Source organism: Vigna umbellata, chromosome 5 (genome assembly GCF_029865625.1).
Source record: "Vigna umbellata cultivar VRB3 chromosome 5, Vumbellata_1.0, whole genome shotgun sequence".
In the NCBI taxonomy this organism is placed as follows: domain Eukaryota; kingdom Viridiplantae; phylum Streptophyta; class Magnoliopsida; order Fabales; family Fabaceae; genus Vigna; species Vigna umbellata.
Genome location: NC_142169.1, coordinates 27,840,606 through 27,858,215, shown reverse-complemented (window position 1 = coordinate 27,858,215; position 17,610 = coordinate 27,840,606). Strand labels below are relative to the sequence as shown.

Sequence of the window (17,610 nt, the reverse complement as noted above, 5' to 3'; positions counted from 1 at the left end):
GATTGTTGTTGTGGTTGGAATTTATATGAGCAGTAGCCCAGTTAGCAAACCTGTCTTTCAACTGAAAGTAGAGAATAAGGACAAATTTCACTTGTAACTAGCAATAAGTTCCCTTACATAGCATACCTTGGGTATTGTTGCAACTAGGGTGCCCTTCCAAATATTGTGGTATCCTTTTCCAAATGATTATGGTATCCTTTTCCAAATGATTATGGTATCCTTGACCTAGGAACCTTAGTTCCATGGATGCTGGAGACCAAGTTAAGTAGTTCTTCCGGTTGAGTTTTGCTGTGGTAATAGTAGGAGTAGCAGCAAAAGAAGTTGAAATAGTAGAAGCCATTCCAGAGACAGCCACAAACTTATTTAAGGAGAGAGCCTTGACCAGCTGTCCAAGTGTGTTGAACTAGGAAGACAAGGGCAGAAATGTGCCTAGAAGATGCCAACAAGATGAACGGAAGTGGTCTGGTGTGATTTAAGCACCGGGAAGGTGGTGTGTGGGACAAATGCGCCTTGTGAAGGGCTGATGGAGATCGGTGCATCACGAAGTTGTGGTCACGTGGCACTTCTCAAGGTGCACCTAACCTTGATTGTGTCAAACAAAATGATGACGGCTAGAGACAATGGATAGCGGTGGTCTGGTGACAGGGCTCTTGATACCAGCTTGAATTTGGATGTGATAAAAATCACTGAGTACTAACTTAGCTGATGTATATATGTGTGTGTATATGCATATGTAAGAAAGAGAGAAGAATACATTATGAGGAAAAGGTATATCCTGTAACACTCAACCCTTAGGCTAGGTACATATAGTGAAAGCTGTAGAATACAATAACAATCATAATTTTAACAAATACCATGTAATTTTTGGAGAGGAATTACATAAGAGAGCCAAAGCTTTTGATTGACCATAATTACAAGAGTTATAAAGGTAGAACTGGGCAGGGATCACAAAATAAATATAAAGGTAAGATAGGATGGAAATAAAGGAGAATAAAATCAAATCAGATCTGAATAATCTGATCCTATTCTTTGCTATCTAAATCTTCTAGAATTCTGATTTAAATTTAAAATTTAAAATAAAAGCACATACAATTGTCAACAATTTTGTATAGTATTATTTCAGTCGACCACTGTTGTTACTTTAAGCTATGAATTGTGATTGGAGTTTACTGTCTTTTCTTTGATGCTGGTCGGCACAACCAATATTGTCAGGAATGTTATTGGGAATTTTGATAGAATCAGGTCCAACTAGCATTCTTTAAAGTTTTCCACGAAATATATGAAGGCCATGGCTAGCATATAAAAATTGTCATCCAATTTTGATTTCTTGATACTGAAATTTTGATAGTTTTCTGAAGTAGATTGTCAGATACTTCGTGAGTATTGCGTTATCTTGTACAAGGACATCAAAATATGATTTGCATGAAATGCAAAATACTTGAAGCAGTTCAAGTACTTTGTCAGTACTGTGTCTTTGTTGACTTTGTATTGAATATGAAAATAGTCTCTTTTCCTATGCATTCTATCTACCATGTGATGTGAATATATGAATTTTGTGGCTTTTTTTAGTTATTAATTTTGTTAGATATCTTAGATTATTACATATCTTAGATGTCTTATATTTATCTTTTATATTCAGTTGCTTATCTTCTGTTACTTTGTTATTATTTTTTAGTTTGTATTTTTGGCTTAGCTTATATTTCTTTTCTTATAAATAAAGTACTCTGTATTTTCTATACAAGTGAGATTAATTCCATGCACAACTTTTCACTATATTTAATAATTTTAACTACTGTGACTATGGTTTAGAAATACGAGAATTGGTATGTCAATATAGCGTACATGTTGACTTACTCAGGAATATTACATTAGTCTCTTCATATACATTCTACCTTGTGAATAGATGAATGTTTGGTTTTTTTAGTTATTATTTGTACTGCATGTCTAGGGTTTAGAAATATGAGAATTGCAGCTCCCATTAAAACAAGGTATATCATATTGTGGTTGTTAATTGTAGTGGTTGTAACCTGTTTGTTTAAGATTCTTGAGGATTCAATTAGCTCTTTTTCATTTCGAAAATCTACAGTCATCTTGTGGTTCTGGATCGATTGGAGATATTTTGGATGATGTTCTCTGTCAGAGATTTGGTATAGATTGCTATGTGCGATATGATAGAGCTTATACCCCTAAAACAAAGGAAGCTGCTTTAGACACATTTAATGATAGAGACAGTGGTAAATTTGTCTTCTTGATGGAAAACCGTGCTTGTCTCCCTAGTATTAAGCTTTCTTCAGTGGACATTGTTATATTGTTTGACAGTGATTTTGACCCACAAAATGACCTAAGAGGTTTACAAAGGATGTCTATCAGCACACAGTTGAAACAATTAACCGTTTTCAGATTGTACTCATATTACACTGTTGAAGAAAAGATTTTAATGCTTGCAAAGGAGGGTATATCACTTGACAGTAACGTGCGGTTGATTAGTCATAGTATTTCTCACACTCTTCTAAAATGGGGCACCTCTCATCTGTTCAATAAGCTGGATGATTTACATGCCAGTGTAACTGCTGTTTCTACTCCAGACATTGCAGATCAAACTCTTCTGCATGATGTACTCTGTGAATTATCATCCCAATTGGTTTGTGATGCTGATGATATTGATTGTCATGAATTGTCATTCATATCAACAATACAGCAGAATGGAGGGGAATATTCGAGGAACATTTTATTGCTAGGAGAAAGAATAATGAAGGAACTGGGCAGTGAGCCAAGTGCTTTTTCCTGGAGTGATCTTGAAGCAAAGTATCCTCAATGGAAATTTTTGTCTGTTCCGTCTCAGAGGATGAGGAGTAGGGTCAAACATTCTGATTACATAATAAATGAATCTGAATGTGAAGGTCATACAATTATGGGAAAGAGGACAGCATCGAATGCTTCCAAGAAGAGTAAAGTGTCCAAGGATAATTTTGATCATAATTTGAGGAAGCTGGCCAAGGATAAAGTTGAGCCCAAGAGGAGGAAAGTATCCAAAGACATTGTTGAAACAGAGGGGATGGAACCGTCAAATCATGCCATTGATCCTAAGACTAGGAAGGTGTTCAATGGTATTGTTAAATCTGGTGGCAGGAAAATGTCCAAGAAAATTCGTGATTCCAAATATCGGAAATCAAGATTGAGGAACAAGAAGAATTCAAGTGTTTCCAATAGTACTAGTAAATCAAATGGTATGACTAACTTTTTTCTTCCACTTTTATAATTTATTCCTTCAACCAACTTTTTACTTGCAAACCATTAGTTTAATTCATGGCAGAGCTATTTTCTTAGGGTGTGGTGGGAATGTTCTAAAAGGTACTTGCTATTGCTAATTTATTTTCATGCCCTCAGGTACAAATGGTTTGTCTAGTGTACTTGATTCCTCAGGGCATCCTTTGGCCAATGAAACTACGGGAGAAACTACTACAAACATTCAACTTTCAGAGAAAAGGAAACTGCTTGATGGACCAAATAGTATCAAATTCTTGCCAAAGTCGGATATTTCAGGTCTTTGTGAAATTCTACATTTTCCGGTAGGGTCTCAATACTTAACTATCCTCTGCTTAAATATGCATTCTTTTTATTAAAACTTTAGAAACACCTTCAGGTGGGGAGTCATGACTCCCCATGGTGGTGCAAGCATACTCTCTCAGGAGTCCTGGTTCAAACTTTCAATGATACTACATTGAATCAACCCAAATCAGTTTCAGGCCTTTCTCCTTTCCAAAGTATTAGAGAGGAACTGGCACAACTTCCCCCCAAAACCTAACAATTTTTCTGACCAATGTGAGACATCTTAGCATCCACCTTCATCCATAGGATTGAATATTTGGAGCGTAAAGTCTGCAGTGGCTTAAAGTCAAGACTGGAGCAAGTATAAAACTATATTGGAAATGAATGATGCACAACTTAACACCCAAAGCTAGCTGAGGTGAAAGGATCAACCAAGCCTTATGAAGAGGGATTTAATCTATTTCAAGCTGATGTGGGATATCTTGATGAAAACCTTCTAAAAGATGAATCACTACCTATAGTTATCAGGTTTACAATCATCTTGGGTATATGGTAAATGTTCAAGTGTGCTGTACACTATTAATGCAAGTATGTGGTACATAAGGCGTATATATATTCTGTGTGAAATGGGTTTGTTGCAGATTTTTATACTTTGCCTTAGGTTTCTTTTTCTTGCATTCTCAAATCCATTAGATCTTAATAAGAAACCTACAAACATGCTATGAAAAAAGGGAAGATTTATCATTTTAGTTTACCACCATCATCTACAACACAAAGTGTTGTTCCATTGGGTGGTAAACTAAATATGAAATCACATGATGCCATTTGTTAAATATGAAATCCTTTGACATATTATTCACTATACGATTCCCTTTAACAACTTCTTCCAATGACCTTCGTTCTCTCTCTCTCCCCCTTTTCATAGGACTAAAATAACCATGCAATCTACTCCCCTCCCTGCTGCTTCTATTGACCTTTTTTATATCTGTTGAACTAATTTTCTGCATCTTTTCCTGAATTAGTGTTGCACCAATATCTGCCCATATATAATCATTTCATATCGTCTCCTTTCTTGTGTGGCCACATAAACATCTGATCTGGGCATTCTCATTATGCTATTCTCATTTCTCTTTGGGTCCCAATGTAGTTGAACTAGTATAGCTGGGTGATTAACAATATGATAAAACCAGCTTTTGAGCTTTGTAGGTTCTTTGTTGATCGTAATTGACCTCGATGCTTTTCTTCATGTGTAGAAAAATGTCAAGGTTGTTGCCCAGAGGATTCTTGAGCACATATTCAAACAGTACAATGTTAATTTCCAAGAAGTTTCTACTGTACAGGCTTTTGAAATATCTGTGGTTAGTATTTGCTCTGAATTTTTATATAAAAAACATTAGTAGCTAGTCTTTCAATTATGGACAAACCATTGTGCATCTTTTGAGAAAGAAAGGAGCTACTATAACTGATATTTTTTCTTTTAAATTCTGCAAATAATTTGAATTCTTACTACCTTGTCCATGTTTATTGGTTTAAGCTCCCCGGTTGTTCATAATGCAAGTCTGTCTCAGACTAGATATGGCTAGCAACAGTTAGTTGTTTGAGAATTTTTTTTAGCATATGATTTTGAAGCATATTTTCTACACCTGTTATGAATTTTGGGAAGCTACTGGAAAGTTGTGTGATTTTTTATGAATGTTTTGACTGCTAAATTATGGTAATTTTTTCGGTAGGGCACAGCTTTCTTAAAAAGAAAATTAAGAATTCCAGCAATCTCAAAATAAGCTGAGAATTCACCATACATTTTCTCTTTTTCTGTCTCAAATCAGTGTGTTATGCAAATCTTAACATACAAGTTGGTTTTGTGGGATTGAGTTAGGCTTAAAACCATTCTTTAATACAGTGTATGGTTGGTAAAAAATCATGTTTGAGTTTAAATTGCCAACTGCACCATATATGCTGCGAAAGGTGTTTTGGGTTGATCATTTTTGCTTGCTGCTGTTTGTGACTACTCCTTGTTTGGAAAAATTTGTGAAACAAATATTACTAGTCATTAAGCATTATATCATAGTTGTGTGATGAAACTTGTATCTCAGTGTTGGCTAGCAGCTTCTTTGTTGAAACATGACATTGATAAGAAGGTTTCACTCACTCTAGCAAAACTGTACTTGAATTTCAATTGCAATGAAGAGGAAGCCACCAATGTCTACTCAGAACTTTGGAAACATGCAAAGACAATATCTAATTATATACAAAATGGACTGTGTGTTGAGAACTATAGTATAAATGACATGCCCGAGCTGAATGATTTGACCAAGGTGAAGCAGAAGGGTTTTCTGGATACTCGTGTTACAAAACTCACGAAATCTGTCACAAAAGAACATGATCTTCAAATGAAATCTCCCACGACAGTGGTTTCATGTGACCAGACTTCTACTTATGAAATTTGTTCATTTCCAAAGACACCCGCTAGTTTTCCTGTGAAAGCAATTGCTCTCTCCTCGGAGTCTGGCTCAGAAAACGACGTCATGGAATCTACACCCTTAATAACTTCAGAAGATTCAGCTCTGGAGCACGGGGGCAACCCTCGTACTGATTATTTGGAAAAACAGAGTCCTATTAGAAGTACAGATATTACACAATCTGATGGCAAAGTTTTTGAAGATTCTCAAATTTTAGTGAATGAATTGGTTGCTATTGAGAATTTTATGAATATGCCTATTCATTCTTTGCAGCTTGACAGTGATGATGCAAATGCGGTAACTTCTATTGGTTCTGCTGTTCCCGAGGCCAGACAGTGGGGCAGTATAATGGGTCCTGTATGTGATGAGTCAACTGGTCCGAAGTTTGCTGAGACAATCTTTCCAAATACACAACCATCGGATGCTAATTTGTGGTCGTTGCCTCTGGTTAGTAGTTTTTGTAGAAGAAGCCCTTTGGTGTTATTTTTCAAGTTTTTATTGATAATCTGTGTTTTAGAAACAAAACAACAAACTGTGGTCATTTCTTGTGTTGCTGCCTTGTGAGCATGACAACAAACTTAAAAGTCATTATGTACACCACTTGGGCGGTTAAGTTTTTAATTCGTTCTTCTAGATGACCCTAGTTTCTAGTCAAACATTTTTTAGAACAATCTAGGCTTTCCTTTTTCTTCTGTTTTCATTTACATTTCTATTGGATAATTATGTTGAGCGTAATGTTCTTGAGCAAAGGTGATATAGCTGTTTTAGTTATTATTTAGTAAAAGTGTTAAGAAGTTGACTTTAAACTTAATTTAATCTCACAAAACCGGTTTGTATGATGAGGTTTACACCTACATATATATTCTAAATTGGTCTTTAGTCGATGTGAGACTTCCAACAAAAATCAACTGTTATTAGATTTTTCAACATGTTAAAGGAAAAAGGACCTATCTCTCACTTAGAGGGGTCCTTTTCTTCTAACAACAGCCACATTAGTATCTCTTTGTGAACATAGTTTTACACTTCCTTTGATGGGAGGGGTGTTGCAATATTGCAAAACATAGGCTGGTAATAAGGATCATAAGATTCTCTATCAATGATATAAAACATTCCACTTGCTGGATTGAGAAGCTTGCTTGATCCTATGATCTTGCTGCTGCAATTTTGCTTCAATTTCACCCAAATCCAATTTCATGTTTCATCAAGCTTTCAATGAGTGTGGGGTGATAATATTGTGACTTTGTGATCTATCTCACAATCTCAAAAACATTGCCTTGCTCTAATCACATTGAGCTCTTTATATTTCTGATAGAATATAAGGTAATAGGATATAATGGGTTTAGGACAGAAGGAAGAGAGACTTTATAAATAGGGTGTGTGTTCTGTACAGGGGAAGGAGGGAGTTTTGGTATTCTTTGTAAAGACAGGACATTGACCTGTGGAGGGGGATTAGGCTCATGTTAGATCACTATACGTGTACATTTGTTCTTTTGGTTAATACAAAAGTTCTAATCATTCTATTTGTGTCTTACTGTTGAGTGCTTGTGAGGGAGTTGGATAGGTTTCATTGTCCAGAAACCTATCAATTGGTCCGACCTGCCAGATCCAATTGAGTGTGAAGGACGATATGGAGGGAAAATTAGGGGCGTTAGAGGGTAGAATTGATGGGCGGTTGAATGTAGTCGAAGGGTAGCTGGAGAACATGGAGATTGCTATGGATGGATTGAAGGCAGAGACGATAGCAATGCGCCAAGAATTGGCCGCGATGCGTCAAGATTCAGCGGCAATGTGCAAAGATTTGCAAGAACTGATGCGAATTGTGGGAGAGCGAGCCTGAGAGCTGGAATGAAATTCAGACGGAAGCCAGGGGTTTGTCAATGGTAACAGGAGCGACAGGCGTGAGGAAGCCGAAGGCGAGAGAGAGGGTGAACACCAAGAAGGGCCACCCAATTGAGGTGACATGGTCCCAGGCCAATCGCTATAACCCAGGCCGACCAAGAGTTGCCGAGCGGTCCGAGGCCAATAGCTATAACCCAGGCCGATCGGGAGTCGTCAAGCGGACCGAGGCCAATCACTATAACTCAGGCAGATCGGGAGTCGTCGAGAGTGTGGGGTCAATATGGAAGGAGGGTAGTGATAATAATGGGAGGAACACTAGGAATTTGCCTTACTCAAAATTCCTGAAACGAAGAGAGGAGGGAAGGTGTTTCAGGTGTGGGGAACCGTTCGGTCCAGGCCACCATTGCCCAGAAAGGAGTCTACGGATGGTTATTTTGGCGGACGATGAAGAGGAGACTGAAGGAGCTGAGACAAAATTAGACCTGAAGCAGATGGAGTTGTCCGCTTTCTCGGCGGGAGGCCTCACTCACCCAAAAACGATGAAGCTGCACGGTCTGATAGGGGATCAAACGGTATTGATTTTGATTGACAGTGGCGCGAGCCACAATTTCATAAGCAAGGGACTAGTAGTAGAACTGGGTTTACCCATGGAGGATACCCCACCGTACTAGGTGAGCTTGGGGGATGGGCAGAGGAAGAAAAGCAAGGGCTGCTGCGAGAGAGTCGTGATCAGGGAAACCGAGATAGCAGAGAGGTTTCACTTATTCGAACTAGGGGGAGTTGATGTAATACTGGGGAGCGGAGTGGCTAGCCAAGCTGGGAGAAGTAACTCTAGACTGAGGGAAATTAACTATGGTGTTCAGTCAAGGAGGGAAGAAGGTAATCATCAAGGGGGATCCCACATTAGCTAGAAGGTTGGTAAAGCCAGAAGCTTTGTTAAAAATAAAGGAAGTAGAAGCGTGGACCTTGGTGTGGGATTTGGGGGTGATAGGAAGGAGAGAGGAAGATGGTGGCTGCCAGGGGTTGACGGGCAAGCAATAGCAGGAGATGAAGAAGGTTCTGGAGCAAAATTCAGGAGTCTTTCACGAACCAGTTTTTCCATCGGTGAAAAGAGATTGAGCACAAAGTGGTGAGTGTTGAAGAGAATAATAATAATAATATAAGTAATAGTGAAGGTGTTGTGGAGTGTTAGATGTTAAGTTGTGTGTTTCTGTTAATTGGGCTTAGCCCATTTTGTATTTAGGGTTTAACCCTTATCTTACATTATAAATAAACTACCCTATGTGTATGCTAAACACACAAGGGAGATTTCTCCTAATCTTCTTCACTATATTCAATATGGTATTTAGAGCACAGGAATAGTTCCAGTCAACTCCACGGTCTCCGGCACTCATCACTGCCGCTGTCGTTGCAGTCGCCGCCGCTGCAGTCGCCGCCGCTGCCGTCGCCGCCGTCGCCGTCGTCGTCGCCGCCACCGTCGCCGGAGTTCCAGAATCGACCGGCGACCACACCATCGGAATCGTCTCGACCGGGCGACCACTGTGGTACGAAGATCGCGGCGAACAGACCACCCACGCGCCTCCACGCGCCGCCGCAAGAGTCACCGCTGCCGCCGCTGCCGCCGCGCGTCGCCGATGCTTTCCGCTGCCGATTAGCACCGCCGTGATCGCCTCCTCGCCCTCTTTCTGGATCTGTGGTCGTTGCGTCAATCGGAGCACTTTGAATTTTTAGGGTTTCTCCCTCTCCATGGCTGCCCAACTTGATGATCGGAGTCGGTCTCGTCAACCAGGTAAAGGACGTCCAAACTGTGACCACTGTGGCAAGCTAGGCCACAAAATTGATAGATGTTATGCACTTCATGGACGTCCTCCTCGACCTATAGTAATGGCTAATTCTGATCCACCTCTCCGATCACCGTCTGCAGACCATCCTACTTCATCAAATACCATAAATAACCCTTTACTCTTTCAGGAATTTCTCAGATAGTATAAGGACCGTCAGCACTCTAGTTCCACTACATCTGCTTCTGTTATACGCACAGGTACTCCTTTTGTTGGTCTAACTCACTCTCTTGGATCTTGGGTCCTTGACTCAGGTGCCACCGATCATATCACTGGTAACAAGTCCTTGTTTTCTTCCTTGTTATGTCCGGTTAATTTACCCTCGGTAATGATGGCTGATGGGTCTAGAGTATCATCTCATGGTATTGGTACTGTTCATATTTTTCCGTCCATATCCATTGATTATGTACTTTATGTCCCTGGGTCTCCTTTTAACTTATTGTCCGTAAGTCGTCTAACTCGTTCCCTTAATTGTGTTATTTCATTTACCAAAGATTCTGTTTGGTTGCAGGACTGGAGTTCGAAACACATGATTGGCACAGGATGTGAGTCTCATGGCCTATATCATCTCAGCCCTTCTCCACATGCTGGCGTAATCATGGAGTCACCATCCCTTCTTCATGCTCAGTTAGGTCATCCCAGTCTTGCCAAACTGCAGCAACTTGTTCCGAGTCTGTCCAAATTATCAAGTTTGTCGTGTGAGTCTTGTCAGTTAGGTAAACATACTCGTAGTTCCTTTCCTCGTAGTGCTTCACAACGAGCGTCATCCCCCTTTTCGTTGGTTCATTCTGATATTTGGGGACCTAGTCGTGTTAAGTCAACTTTAGGATTTCAATATTTTTTTACCTTTATTGATGACTATTCCAGATGTACTTGGTTGTTTCTCATGAAGAACCGTTCTGAGTTGTTTTCTATTTTTCAAACTTTTTTCAATGAAATAAAAACTCAGTTTGGGGTTTGTATTCGCACTTTACGTAGTGATAATGGTCGTGAATACCTTTCTTAACAGTTTAAACATTTTATGGCTTCTCATGGCATTCTTCACCAAACCTCATGTGCTTATACCCCTCAACAAAATGGGGTGGCTGAGCGCAAGAATAGACACCTTATTGAAACAACTCGTACACCTTTTGGGGTGATGCTGTTCTCACAGCATGTTATCTTATCAATCGCATGCCATCTTCCGTCCTAGCGAACAAAATCCCTCATTCTATCTTATTTCCTCAAGACCCTCTACATCCATTACCTCTTAGAGTTTTTGGGTCTACATGTTTTGTTCATGATTTTAGTCCTGGTCTTGATAAGTTATCTCCTAGGTCTCACAAATGTGTCTTCCTAGGATTTCCACGGTCACAAAAGGGCTATAAGTGTTTTTCCCCTTCTCTCAATCGTCATTTTATCTCTGCTGATGTCACTTTTGATGAATCTTCTTTTTACTTTACACATTTATCTTCTAGTTCTGTACCTCTCCCTGTTACTGTTGATATTCCTCTTATCTGTGATCCTCCTGGTGATGCTCCAACCATTTTGTCTCCTCCTTCTTTAGACTCTCATTCACCAGAGGATCGTCCTTCACCACCACCCCTTCTGGTTTATAGTCGCCGCAATTGTCTCCCTCATGACTCACTTCCAGTGCCGCCTCCTGTGTCTCCTCCGGCTCCAGCAAATGAGTCTGACTTGCCTATTGCCCTCCGTAAAGGTATACGCTCTACCCGTAACCCTTCCCCCCATTATACTGTTCTTAGTTATCACAGATTATTTCCATCTTTTTACACTTGTCTCTCATCCATTTCTTCTGTGTCAATTCCTAAATCTGTGGGTGATGCATTAACTCATCCTGGCTGGCGTCAAGCTATGCTGGATGAATTAAGTGCTTTACAGAAAAGTGGAACTTGGGAGCTTGTCCAATTACCATCTAGAAAGTCTGTTGTTGGTTGCAGGTGGGTGTATGCTATCAAGGTTGGCCCTGATGGCACAATTGATCGTCTGAAAGCTCGATTGGTTGCCAAAGGCTACACACAGATTTTTGGTTTGGATTATGGTGATACTTTTTCTCCAGTGGCAAAAATGACCTCTGTTAGGCTATTCATTGCCATGGCCGCTCTTCGACAATGGTCTCTTTACCAACTTGATGTCAAAAATGCTTTCCTAAATGGTGATTTGCATGAAGAAATTTATATGGAGCAACCGCCTGGCTTTGTTGCTCAGGGGGAGTCATCTGGATTGGTATGTCGTCTTCGCAAATCCTTATATGGCCTAAAACAATCTCCTCAGGCCTGGTTTGGTAAATTCAGCTGTGTTGTTCAACAATTTGGTATGTCTCGCAGTGAAGCGGATCATTCAGTGTTCTATCGCCACTCAAGTGCTGGATGTCTTTACTTAATAGTGTATGTTGATGATATTGTTCTCACAGGAAGTGACTATCTCGGCATCTCTCAGATGAAACAACACCTTTGTCATCATTTTCAAACCAAAGATCTTGGCAAACTCCGGTACTTTTTGGGTATTGAAGTAGCACAATCCAATGATGGTATTGTCATATCTCAGAGGAAGTATGCGTTAGACATCTTGGAGGAAACAGGGTTAATGAACTGTAAATCTGTTGAGACACCTATGGACCCTAACATCAAACTCTTACCAAATCAGGGGGAGCCTTTCTCAGATCCTGAACGGTACAGAAGATTAGTTGGTAAATTAAACTATCTTATTGTTACGCGTCCTAACATTTCCTTCGCAGTTAGTGTGGTGAGTCAGTTTCTAAACTCCCCATGTGAAGACCATTGGGATGCAGTTGTTCGCATACTGAAGTATATTAAAGGATCACCTGGAAAAGGTTTGCTATATGGCCCTAACAATGATACAAAAATCGTTTGCTATTCAGATGCTGATTGGGCTGGTTCCCCTTCTGATAGGAGGTCTACTTCTGGATATTGTATCTCTATTGGTGGCAACCTGATATCTTGGAAAAGTAAGAAACAAAGTGTTGTGGCAAGGTCCAGCGCAGAAGCAGAATATAGAGCTATGGCATCTACTACTTGCGAGCTTGTGTGGCTTAAACAATTACTTAATGAATTGAAATTTGGAGATGCCACTCACATGACACTTATATGTGATAATCAAGTTGCTCTTCATATTAGCTCTAACCCTGTCTTCCATGAGAGAACCAAGCACATTGAAGTTGATTGTCATTTTATTAGAGAAAAAATCATATCCGGAGATATCAAGACTGAGTTCGTTAACTCAAGCAACCAGTTGGCAGACATATTCACCAAGTCCTTACGAGGACCTAGAATTGACTATCTTTGTAACAAACTTGGAACATATGATTTATATGCTCCAGCTTAAGGGGGAGTGTTAGATGTTAAGTTGTGTGTTTCTGTTAATTGGGCTTAGCCCATTCTGTATTTAGGGTTTAACCCTTATCTTACATTATAAATAAACTACCCTATGTGTATGCTAAACACACAAGGGAGATTTCTCCTAATCTTCTTCACTATATTCAATATGGAGCAAGCGATTAGTGGTGTTGAAATAGTGAAGGCAGTGGATGTGGCCACACCAAGGGGAGCAAAGGGGGCTTGTAGTTCTTGATACACCTGCACAGGGGAGAGTGCTACTTGAAGCATTGAAAGACATCAAGACCATTTTCTCAGGGTGTATGATTCTGTAGAAGAAGTGAACAGAATGCTGGAAGCTAATAGAATCCAAGAAGAATGGAAGTCATTGGAGGATGATTTGCCACCACCCAAGCCTCCAAACCTGAATCGGAGGGCAGTAGCCAGTGGGTTCCCTTCATATGATAACACGATGATGAAGAGGAGCCAGGAGATCAAGTTTCACAGTTCCAACCTTGAGGACAAGGTTGTTTTGCAACGGGGTGTAATAATAGGATATAATGGGTTTAGGATAGAAGGAAGAGAGACTTTATAAAAAGTGTGTGTTCTGTACAGTTACAATCCAACTAAGTCTTACTAGGAGTTAGTTACAAGTAGCCAGAGAGACCCATAAATACACTAACAGGGGAAGAGAATTGGATAATTCTGAGGGAAATAGTTGGAATACTCTGCTTCCTTATACTCTTGTTCAAATAATACCTTGACATGTCCTAGATTTAATTTCTAAAATAATGTTAAACGCAGGAATATAGCCTGCCTATTGAATTGTTTGACTTAGAGGTTACTGAAAAGAAAGATTTTCTTTATTATTCTTGTTAGATATATTATATCTTTTATCTTTTAGTTAGTTTGTTATTATTTCTCATTTGTATTTTGGGCTTAGCCCATATTTTTTCTATTATAAATAGAGAACCCTATGTGTGTATTCAACACAAGGGAGATTAATCCAAATATAGTTTTTCACTATATTCAACATGGTATCAGAGCAAGTTCTCTGATCCTCTTCTGGTGGTCTCTGCCGGCGGCCAGCCGCCATGGCCGCCGGCAGCCCCTAAAATCTCAGTGGGCAGTCCATTTTTTCTTCTTAAATCTCTGCCACAGTCAGCACCAGTCCAGACCCAGTGTGCCACTGCTGTCGCCGCCACTTTCCGCTGCCGTCGCTGCTAACTCCGGCCACCGTCGCCACCGCCGGCCGCCGTCACGGTTTCGATCGGTGACCAGCGGATCTGAAGCGTCTCCTCGAGCGACGGCCAACCCCGCCGGAGTGATGACCAGACTCCTCACCACTCGCCTCCACGCGCCGCTTCTTCTCGGCCAGTCTCGGCCGCGTGTTCTGCACGCGCCGCCTTCTCGGTGTCGGAGTTTCACCGCGTTACTGCAGATCGTCTCGCCGGAGCTTCTTGAGTGTTTTTTGATTCCTGTTTCTCCATTTTGTTGGCTTGGGCTCATACCTAGGGTTTTCTCCCTCACGTTTTTGGAACCCTAAGTCCCTTTGATGTCCGGTTGTTTGCCGCTGTCCTGTCGTTTGCCGTTGTTCGGCCGTTTGCCGCTGTATGCTTCCAACCACTGTAGGCCCCATCACCTCGTCAGTTAGTGATGGCAGTCCCTGTAGTTTTGTCGCTTCCAGCCACTACAGGCCCCATCAGTCAGTGATGGCAATTTAGTCCCTACAGTTTTATAGCTATCAACCGCCGCTGCAGTCGCTACCGCCTCAGACAGACGCAACTGCATCAGTTCTTCTTGGGCTAGAGTTTAGCCTGATCTTCTTGTGATACACTGCTAAGTATCACCACTTGGGAGTTGTCCAGCAAAGAATTTTGGACCTCCAACATATCTTTGAATCTTTGATGCCTTTGTTTCAGCATTGTAGCTTAATATTTTGTTTTGTTTTAGTGGTCCAGCAACTGTGATATTCCACATTTCTGCCCTTCACACTAAGGGGAAGTACGTTTCCAAGACACTGCAAGTCACATATATATGGGTGTAGTCCCTGCAGTTTTGTAGATTTCAGCTACTACTGTTGATCCCGTCACCCAACCATCATTGATGAGGATTTAGTGTAGTCCCTGCAGTTTTGTAGCTCTTAGCTTTCAGCTACTACTGTTGATCCTGTCACTCATCCATCATTGATTGGGAATCAATCCTTGCAGTTTGTCATTGTCCACCACTGCTCTCCTTCATCCACTTTTGAAGTTGAAGTTTCACAAGCTGCTGTTAGTCAATCTATGTTTGCCTTACACTCTTGAAGAAAAATCATCTAGTTCAACACTGAGTTCATCTATTCCAAGCTTAGTTCATACAATTTGTATGCTCCAGCTTGAGGGGGAGTGTTAGATATATTATATCTTTTATCTTTTAGTTAGTTTGTTATTATTTCTCATTTGTATTTTGGGCTTAGCCCATATTTTTTCTATTATAAATAGAGAACCCTATGTGTGTATTCAACACAAGGGAGATTAATCCAAATATAGTTTTTCACTATATTCAACAATTCTAACAGAAACAGAATTTTTTTTTATATAATAAGATAAAATGGTCATGGGATGTTTATTTGCAGTGCTCTGAAAATATCCTCATCATATGCGTCTACACCTGTTTCTTGTATCTTTCAGATGGCAATGTCTGATATTCCATCTTTTCCGGAGCACAATTCAGCTAGTGCTGTCACGCCTCTAGATGATATTTTTAATCATAGTCGTGAAGATCATTGTTACATTCACGAGGCTGAAGTAATATTGGAAGCACCAAACAACATTGTGGAACCAGTTAACTCTTCCTTTGGTTCACCTGTGATACTGAAACCCTTCACAAGTGTGCCCATGAATGAAAATATGACACATGTACCTGACAGTTTTACTATTCCTGGATATATGAACAGTGATTCTATTCAACATCACTATGTGGCATCTGAAATATCCGACGATGTCTATCTAGACTCACTACTGGATGAAATGGAGATAACAGAAAACACAAATGAAGAAGCCTTCATAGATCCACTACTAATTGCAATGGAGAGAATAGAGAAGGATAAAGAAGAAGCCTTCAAGATACATGAGAAGAAGGTATGAGCAGCAATCCATTTCTTTCTTTACTCCCACATTTTTCTTAATATCATAATCTTTGATTCTGATTCCTTCAAATTCCTTCTAGCTTACGTTTTATTTCTGTGAAGCAGATATTGCAGCTCCGATCTGAATATGAATTGGAAGTTGAAAAATTGAGTGAAAAGTACAGGATTTTGCTTCAGAATGTTGATACTGAAGTAGCACTCAAAAAAATGGAATTTGAGACACAATGTAAATTAGTGTCAAGCAGTGAGGAATTAGCTGAAATTTGGATCCATATGCTTGATGATTGTGAAATGGCTGTGGGATAATGCTCAGAACAAGGTATCGAGATCATGGTTTGTATATTTGTTGAGTCTGTTAATTATCCATTTACTACTGTATAATAGTCATTAGGTAGAACAGAAACAGATTACGGAGACTAATGGAAAAAATCTACATAATTATTGCATATACCTAGATATTAATAATCGAGACGTATTTACTATGAGTAATCACCCATCTTCTTTCCCTTAGAATCCAAGGCCGGAATTCACCAACCCAGGTTTAAATGTAGTCTAGACTCATTTTCTAACTTATGAACCCTGTTTTTCTTAAACATAATTCTTTCAGCTATTTAGCAACCCTGAATTTTTAGTTTTTAGTAGTCTGTACCTTAACTGCATAGTTATTGATGTGGTGAATGCACCTTTGCGTGCCTATTATTGCTGTTTCATGCATATGCAACTCCTTTATCTACTTAGTAATCTTCTTCCCTTCTGCAGAGGGAATACCCAGTTCTCATCAAGTCCACTCAAAATTAACCCATCTTTGTTGACTCCTACTGTGATGGTCTTGGACAATCCTTGGCCATCCAGAAGAAATCATGGTCATTTCTCGGACAAGACAGCCATTCCAGAAGAAATCAACCCCCTAAGAGCACGCTTTGATCCCATGATGGCTATGGTGTACTTGTCCCCTCTGCAGCTGCTTCATCTTATGCAGCAATTTCCCTTGACATTATGTACAATTGCAACCTTAGTATCATTTAGAAGAACCAAGTCAAACATGCTGGTAGGGCGTGTCCTGTAAAACTAACTATATGTACCTACCTCACTAGGCTGATGTATTTGTTCACCAAATTTTGAACCACAGTGATCGTCTGGTGAAATGAATGTAAATATGCTATATCACTGAACAACTTTCAAAATTGTCTTTGTTATGTGCTCCCCAGCATATGAAATAGCAAAAATGTATTATTGTTAGAAAGTAACATATTTATTATGTTAGAAATACAAAAATCACTAAATAAATGCTTAAAGTGGTTTAAATTATTTAATAAGGTTTAATATTATGAGTTGATCTTGTAATCTGAAGAGTTTCTTGATAAAAAATTGAAGTCTTATTCCATTTTAAGGAAGAAAACGAGAAATCAACAGCTTTATAAAAAGCAAAATTTGAACATGGGGCGGATAATAGTTGA

The 17,610-nt window shown here is 39.8% G+C and overlaps 1 protein-coding gene across 5 annotated transcripts in view; it reads left to right on the top strand.

The window, feature by feature from the left end:
• The window catches only part of LOC124834569 (uncharacterized), a 52,629-nt gene extending 35,233 nt beyond the window's left edge, over nucleotides 1-17,396 (top strand). Inside the window, exons 13-19 of one of the 5 annotated variants that reach the window (XM_088116762.1) lie at nucleotides 2,087-3,227; nucleotides 3,388-3,569; nucleotides 4,803-4,907; nucleotides 6,282-6,455; nucleotides 15,696-16,145; nucleotides 16,259-16,472; nucleotides 16,913-17,396. In XM_088116762.1, coding sequence (XP_087972888.1) covers nucleotides 2,087-3,227; nucleotides 3,388-3,569; nucleotides 4,803-4,907; nucleotides 6,282-6,455; nucleotides 15,696-16,145; nucleotides 16,259-16,459 — 2,253 coding nt within the window. In that variant the 3' untranslated portion in view covers nucleotides 16,460-16,472; nucleotides 16,913-17,396. Of the gene's footprint in view, nucleotides 1-2,086; nucleotides 3,228-3,387; nucleotides 3,570-4,802; nucleotides 4,908-5,642; nucleotides 6,456-15,695; nucleotides 16,146-16,258; nucleotides 16,473-16,912 lie in introns of those variants that run through there. The other 4 variants (XM_088116761.1, XM_088116763.1, XM_088116764.1 and 1 more) reach the window with 4 other exon arrangements.
• The last annotated feature ends 214 nt before the right edge of the window (nucleotides 17,397-17,610 follow it).